We start from the raw sequence: 7,961 nt of genomic DNA on the forward strand, positions 1-7,961 counted from the left end.
ATGGAAGGTAGCAGAGACAATTAGCATAGATGATAGATTGAGTTTGTATTTTATTAAGGGCAGTGAAATGGATACCGGTAGTGGCAGTGAGGTCAGCGATGTCGTCAACCATAGGGTGGGTGGGGTTGCAAGAAGAAGAAGATGAAGAAGATAGTATAAGGGTAAAATAGTCTTTTCTAAACTATAACTAACAGTAGGATAACACCATCAGCCAGAGGGGGTCCGAGTGTAATTGGGAAAAATCCAGATAAAGAATGTGTAATTAGGCCATAGTACAGGGGAGGGGATGTAATTTTCCCTTAAATTAATGACTTATCATTTATAGAGACTGGTTGGTATGTAGCCGGGCTTGACTACGCGGTTCTAATACTTATCATATGGAGGCCTGGTCTCGCTTTCCAATAGTTGTGTTTAGATAAGTAGTGGTCTCTTACCTAGATTTTCCACGTCAAATTTAGTTAGTATACATAACCATCATTTACTAATTAAGATTTCTTCCATCGTTTTAGCGAAAAAGCATGCATCCAATTCAATTTTTCTCCCACGTGCGTTTTGTAATTGTTGAACTTTCAGATAAGTGAATGTTAACCTTTCTATCATACTATGTTAAAACTATAATTTTACACGTGTGAGATAAGTTTGAGCTGGACTTAACACAAATGTCACAATGTTTTTTTCAAAAGGTGCAAGTTGCAAAATCAACTCTTTGAAGATATCTTCGTCAAGCCCACCAGTTACTGTCGAACCTTGAGAGGGTTTTTTGAGGAATGAAACAACAAACCTTGTAGAGAATTTGGGACAAACAATTAACAGCCATGACCATGAGCTTCAAAGTAATTACAGGTTATGAAAGGGAATCCCATGACCCTGTCAACTGAATCTGATCGGGTCAATAAAGTAGGTCTGATTTTTTGACTACCCCTTGACACTGTAGCAATCAATAACCAGTTGGTGGAACCAAGTTAGAATGGTAGGTTTAGGGTTGCCCTTGCCAAATACATGGAAAATGCGAAAGAACCTTCTTAGCTTCTTGATTTGAAAACCATATGACTTGGTCCAGCCAAACTCCAAGTATATATAAATTGATAATCTGTGAGATAAGAAAACACAAGGAACTCCCAAAAATTCAATTAAGGGGAAGCTCAAGGAGAAATCTCTCTGATTCATTGACTGTATAAACTTGTATTTTTGATTCATTGAGTTTGGAAGTTAGAAACAAAGAAAGGATGGGTAGCCTTAATGAAAGCAGCATTTCCAAAAGATGGAAGCAGTTGAGCGGGCAGGATAACTGGAAGAGCATGCTGGACCCCCTCGACATCGATCTCCGGCGATACATCATCCACTACGGCAAAATGGCTGAGGCTACATACGATGCCTTCAACTCAGAGAAGTTGTCCAAGTATGCCGGAAGCAGCCGGTACGGGAGGTCGGATTTCTTCTCGAAGGTGGGTTTGGATATAGGCAATTTATACAAGTATGAGGTGACCAAGTTCCTCTATGCCACATCCTCAGTAGACTTGCCAGATGGTTTGATGGTGAAGTCTTTGTCGAGGGAGGGATGGAATAAGGAATCCAATTGGATTGGTTACGTTGCAGTGGCGACTGATGAAGGGAAGGAAATGTTGGGAAGGAGAGACATCGTGATTGCATGGAGAGGTACGGAACAAGCTTTGGAATGGGCCAACGACATGAATTTCATATTGATTTCTGCTGAAGATTCCATATTTGGGCCGGATGCCGACCATGTTGATGTACATCGAGGCTGGTACTCCATGTATACTTCTGATAATCCACGTTCCCTCTACAACAAGTCCAGTGCAAGAGCTCAGGTAAATTCTTCTGTTTGCTTTTTTTGTTTTCTTTTGATTTTATTTATTTATTTATTCCTATGAAGAAGAAGAAAAAATCATTAACTTTGCAAGAATCCGTAAAAAACTACAAAACTATGTCATCAACTACTTCTGAACGGAAGCTGGCGCAATACCTTTTATCCAAGATCGTCATCCACTTTTTATTGTTACCCACTCACTTTCATTTATTTTATTTTAATTGTATTTTTAATTAACAGTTTTTTCTCCACTACACCTGTAACCAAACGGGGAGGCCTTAGATGGCCTTTCGAGAGATAGAGAAAACGGTGGATTAAATTGTTTGTTTGGTGACATTTCAGGTATTGACTGAGGTGAGGAGACTAGTAGAAAAATTCAAGAACGAAGAGATCAGCATAACTATAACAGGCCACAGCTTGGGTGCAGCTCTTGCAACAATAAATGCTGCAGATATAGTTGCCAATGCAGTAAACAAGCCAAAGGACCAGCCAGACAAAGCATGCCTAGTGACGGCCTTCGTCTTTGCCAGTCCCCGCGTTGGAGATGGTGACTTCCGGAAGTTCTGTTCCGAATTAGATGACCTCCGAGTGTTGCGCATCACCAACGACCCTGACATTGTCCCCACATACCCACGCTTCGGCTACGCCGATGTTGGACAGGAACTAGAGATCGACACTAGAGAGTCTAACTACTTGAAGCGTCCTGGCAATTTTTCAGGTTGGCATAACTTGGAGGTGTACCTGCATGGCGTTGCTGGGACTCAAGGGTCCAAAGGAGGATTCAAGCTAGAAGTCGATCATGATATCGCACGCGTTAACAAGTCCAAGGATGCATTGAAGGATGAATATCATGTGCCTGCTTCATGGTGGGTTGAGAAGAATAATGGGATGGTTCAAGATGCTAATGGTTCTTGGAAGTTAATGGACCATCAGGAAGACATTGATTTTGGGCTTTGAGTGTTATCTTATATAATCTCAATATGATTTGTACCTTTCTATTGTATTTTTTATTTTTTTGCAATAATTTATGGGGTAGACCCAAAGTCTGTATTCTGTATCATCCGGGTATATGCCTAGACGTAAACTCTGTAATATTCTTTTATTTTTGAGAAAATTACTGGGACACCCCTTATACTATGACCTAATTACTTAGTCTCCCCAACATTTAGAACAATTACTTGAACACCTCCTGCAGTTTACCATTTCTTTCAAGCAAGTCCTGTCTGTTAGTTTAGTGATGATGTCATCGGTTAAATTTTTTGTAATGCCTACACTACCCTTAAAGGGTAGTGAAGTGACCCTTTTAGTCTCTTCCTCTTCCTTCCTACAACCCAATTTCAGATTCAAACCCTAATCGATTTCAGAAAAAAATCTCTTTTCTTAAACAAATTTCAAATCAAAATAACCCAAAACCCTTAATCGATATCAGATTTAAACCCTAATAAATCTCTTTCATCGATTCAAGTACAAAAAATAAAATTAAATTTGAGCCAGAGCGCCACCATACCCGATTGCTCCGCCACATCCTCTAGTTGCCCCATCCATTTCAGAACAAGAGTAGCAAATACGTACATGGGCAGAAGCAGAACAGAGTAGAGAAACAGAACCATCCATGATCTCTGCATATGGATTCCCAACATATGGAATTTCTTGGCTCCAAATGCCTGACCACATAGTGTCTCCAATGCACTAGCCATTCCTAACTAATAAATAAAAAAAAAACAAACAAAACCCAGAACAGAGATTGTTATGAACATTCAATTAAAACATCAAAAAGTGTAGCCGAGTAGAGAAGATTAAGTACCAAGAGACCGTAATTGAAGCCAACAATGACATTATTGGCGATGGAGAGGGAAGCGAGCTCGAGATCACCAAGATGGCCAGCGAAAGCTTGGGAGATGACATTCATGGAGTAGGAGGCGACACGGCTGAAGATGGCTAGACTAACGATGTGCCATAACAGTTTTGATTCGATCCAAACCCTTTTCCCTAAATCTTCCTCTTCTTCGTTCTCTCTTATTAATGGTATTTTCCATAATGAGGGAACAGATTCTTTGAGCATGTTATGGTTAATTATGGGTTTGTGATGGAAATTACTTTGCTTCCTTATTTAATTGTCCATTCTGACCAAGTGTCTTAATCTTCCCCCTCTCCCCTCCTCAATTTGAGAGAGAATGGAACCAAGCTGAAACGCGCAAATACCCTTGAATATGGTTGTGAAAATCTTTCTTTTTCCCTTACTTCCATATGCACCAACGTATGGCAAATAGAGTCAGCCTTCAGAGATATGTCCTCTACCACTTGGGCTATGACAGCTTTATAGATCTTGGAACCAACCTTCCGTTCACAAGCTGAAGATAGTATGGCAGTTTGATTTTGTCCATTCTGAGATTGTTGTTGCAATGGTGTACATCGATTGACCTTTACAAATGGACTGTTGGGTTCCACCGATTGAAAATTTTGACCTCTATAAATGGATTGAGATTATTGCTGCATAAGTGGATTATTGCTGTGAGATGAACTGAGATTATTACTCCACCCCTACTCCCTCTAGGGTTCCACCGATTGAAAAAAAAAAGAAAAGAGAAGAAGAAGAAGAGCAGAGAGGGTGAGAAACCGAGAATCCCTCTCGATATACCCATCATGCGTTGATGGTGACGGTGGTGAGGTCCTCCCTTTGCAGCTGAACTGTAGTTGCAGGAAGAAGAAGAAGAAAAAGTTAAAGAAGAAAGAAGGAGAGGAAGGAGAAGAAGAAGGAGGGTAAGTTGGTCATTTAACTTCATAAGTTTAAGTTAAATAACTTATAAGGGTGAAATGGATATTTTCATTTAAACACTAATAGCAGACTAACACCGTCAAGTTTCGGGGGGTGTCAAGTAATTGTTTCAAATGTTGGTAATTGTAAGCAAAATGGCCATAGTACAGGGGGTGTCCATGTAATTTTCTCTTTATTTTATTCATTCTACTAATCTTTGATGATCTATCTACCTATTCTATTCTATCTATAAAAGTACGTACTCCACTTTATTGTCCAATTTTTTCACATGACAAGAATACCCCTACTCTCTCTCTCTCCCTTTCTCTTTCCAAGCCATTGGAGAGTGGTATCATCCATATGGAGTCCATATAAGGCCCACATGGTCACAGTAGGAGAGAGCATTTCATTATGTGCCCCACTATTTTATTATATGATAGGGTATTTTAGAATTTGCACAAGGACAATGCATGGTTACTTTTCCCTATTATTTATATGAAAACTATTATTTGCACCGCCTCATGATGAAAGCCTTTCCTTCATACATTATTGTGTGCGGTGCGTAGGACTAATTTAGTTAAATTGACCTTTGAATTAGTTAGTTGTGAAGTTCAAGACCTTATTTCAACCAAGTGACCTATCATATAATAAACTTTTCATTCGTACAATTTATCAAATAAAAAAATGCTACTATTCACTTTAGAATACAACAACAAATTCCGTCTTGTCCCTCTTTGCAACATATTTTTTTTCTATTGTGATGTTAGCAACGCCATTTGGAGGGAATTTTCTTCTTGGTTTGGCTTTGTCTGGGCTCGACCTTCCTCTATTGCTGGTCTTTTTGGATGGAGGAAGAGGAAGTTACGATGTACCAATGTCAAGGATCCTTGGGCTGGTGGTGTGGTTATCATTTGCGCTGTTACTTGGGAAGAGCGCAATAGAAGATGTCATGAGGGCCTTTCTCAAAATTTAAATCAAATCCTAGACTGTATTAAGGGAGAAATAAGGAATTGCAATTTTGTGATTAAGGGGATTAGAACAACCTTTGATCTGGTGTGCGTTAGATCTCTGGGTCTGGCCATCTCTAGATCCTCTTCCAGAGGCATTGCCGAGGTGTTCTGGTGCAAACCTCATACAAATTGTATCAAGCTGAATATTGACGGTAGCTCACTTGGGAACCCTAGTAGAGCAGGGGCAGGTGGTGTTTTTCGTAATCACCACGCCCAAGTGGTGAATTCTTTCAGTCGATTTCTGGGGATCTGCAACATTTTTGTGGCAGAGTTTGAGGCTCTTATGGATGGTCTTTTCATTACAAAGAAGATGGGAATAAGGGACCTGTGGATCGAATCTAATTTGGCCTTTGTGGTGATGTCAATTCACTGTTCAAATATCCCTTGGTTTGTTTTTCAAAGATGGTTGGTTCTTAGACCCTATCTGGATTCCTGCAATTGAAATTTTTTGCATTGCTTCAGAGAAGCTAACCCCATTGCGGATTATATGGCAAAGCAGGCGCCTAAATCTGGGGAGTCGATTTTAATTGTGTTTTTCCTAGACACATTGAAGAACAGTTGGTGCATGATGCCATGGGCATGTTGAGATTCAGATTTTTATAGTGGTGGGTGAGATTCCTGCTGATGGCCATGCCGAAGGTGGGGTTCCTCGCCTGCTAGGTTGTTTCTTGGTTTTGGCCTTTCTGTAATTTGTTTTTGTATCTTTTTATTCAATGATCTATTAGCAAAAAAATAAATAAATAAATAAAAAGGGGTCGACTACAAAGATCCAAACAAAATCAATTGGGGGAAATTGAGGTCTAAACAAGAAAAAGGGGATAAAGAGATGGGAAAAGAGAGATAGGGGATGAGATGAGAAAGATAAAGAATATAGGAAAATGAAAGATGAAAGTACGACGGAAAAAGGCACAGCCCAGCAAGTCAGGAGAATCTCATCTAAATGAGGTTTGTAATAATTTATATTTCCAAATTAAAAAATACATGTACACTTGAATTCCATTGTTACAAGTGAATTACTTCCCTTGCAACTAGAGGGGGCCTAACAAGTAACAATGCCATTGTTACAAGTGATTTATCCATCTTTTTCCAACCCTCACATTGCAGCATCACACATGAGTCATTTCCTTACAACTATCTTTTGAAGCCATGTCTCAGTAATTTGAACGAAGGTCCTTGTCCACTTTTATATGTGCACCTTTGTTGCTAAATAATCTTAGGGAGGGGGATCACTGCCACGCTGCGTGGCCATTGCGCCAACGTGGGGCCCAATGAGAGTGCACGCAAAGGCATCCAACAAAGGTGAGATTTTTCATTTCAATGGGGGGGGGGTGTGGGGAGGTCATTTCATGTTTCCTGTGTCTGGGTACAGATGGCACACAGCCTGGCAGCATTCTTTTTCCCATAATCTTACAACTTTCTCAACCACATGGCTTAACTAATAAAAGATATCAAACCTTCATCATTGCAAATTGATAGATAAACCCACTAAAATAAATTATCATGAGAAAGGATTAAATTAAGGGAAAATTATATGCCCCTCGCTTGTACTATGACCTATTTACACATTCCTTCCCTGGACTTTCTCCAATTACATCCCATTCCCTTATAGTTTACAGTACATTACTATTACACCCATGCCGTTAGCGTTAAGTCGTAATGTGACTTAGTAATATTTTATTTACACATCTTCCTCTCTTTTCAAATTCGGATAAGCTTGAGTGGATGGCCTCTAGAAATGGAGACTTTTCTGTTAAGAGTGCTTATCATCTTATTGCAAATGATTTATCGGAGGGGAGAAGTTTGGAAGCATCGACTTCAAGGAATCATTCTTAGTCGGATGTACCAAGGAGTGTATGGAAGAGAATCTGGAATTGTAGAAGTCTTCCCAAAACTCAACGCTTTCTATGGAAAGCGTGTGCTGCTGGTGTAGCAACAGGAGATGCTCTTTGTCATCGCAATTAGTGTGGAACAATGTTGTACTAGATGTGGATCGGTTGAAACAATCACACATATTTTGCTGGGTTGTTCATTTGCCCTTGCAGCCTAGTTTGGTTGTTCTTTGGGGCTCTTCATTGCGGAGACTAGATCATGAGTTGGAGCAATATCTCACGGGATAAGACCACTCAACGTATGGGAATTTCTTTGCGCTCTTTTATATGTTGGTTTCTGTGGAAAGCACGGAATAGCAATGTTTTTGGTCGTCGGGTTTGGTCTGCATTAGAGGTTATTCAAACCTCTTTTCATGCTTTCCAAGAGTTTCATGATTCCCAGAGTCCTATTGCTTTGCACCTTCTACGACAAGCCATACTTCATCTTTGGTTTCTAGAGCTTTGAATTGGCAGAGATGAGAGCCTTAAGGAGATTGGAC

At 39.9% G+C, this 7,961-nt stretch overlaps 2 protein-coding genes across 2 annotated transcripts; one reads left to right on the forward strand and one right to left on the reverse strand.

Moving 5' to 3' along the window:
* Positions 1-1,185: 1,185 nt before the first annotated feature.
* Positions 1,186-2,815, forward strand: LOC122640795 (phospholipase A1-IIgamma-like). Its single transcript, XM_043834042.1, has 2 exons — positions 1,186-1,829; positions 2,171-2,815. The coding sequence occupies exons 1-2, from the start codon at positions 1,227-1,229 to the stop codon at positions 2,783-2,785; spliced, it is 1,218 nt and encodes a 405-aa protein (XP_043689977.1). The 5' UTR covers positions 1,186-1,226; the 3' UTR covers positions 2,786-2,815.
* A 473-nt stretch (positions 2,816-3,288) lies between these two features.
* LOC122638741 (protein DETOXIFICATION 27-like) lies at positions 3,289-3,890 on the reverse strand. The gene is made up of 2 exons (XM_043831592.1): positions 3,633-3,890; positions 3,289-3,531 (listed from the first exon to the last, which is right to left on the reverse strand). Exons 1-2 carry the CDS (start codon positions 3,888-3,890, stop codon positions 3,289-3,291), a joined length of 501 nt encoding a protein of 166 aa, XP_043687527.1.
* Positions 3,891-7,961: the final 4,071 nt, after the last annotated feature.

The sequence above is a fragment of the Telopea speciosissima genome, chromosome 9, assembly GCF_018873765.1.
Source record: "Telopea speciosissima isolate NSW1024214 ecotype Mountain lineage chromosome 9, Tspe_v1, whole genome shotgun sequence".
Lineage (NCBI taxonomy): Eukaryota > Viridiplantae > Streptophyta > Magnoliopsida > Proteales > Proteaceae > Telopea > Telopea speciosissima.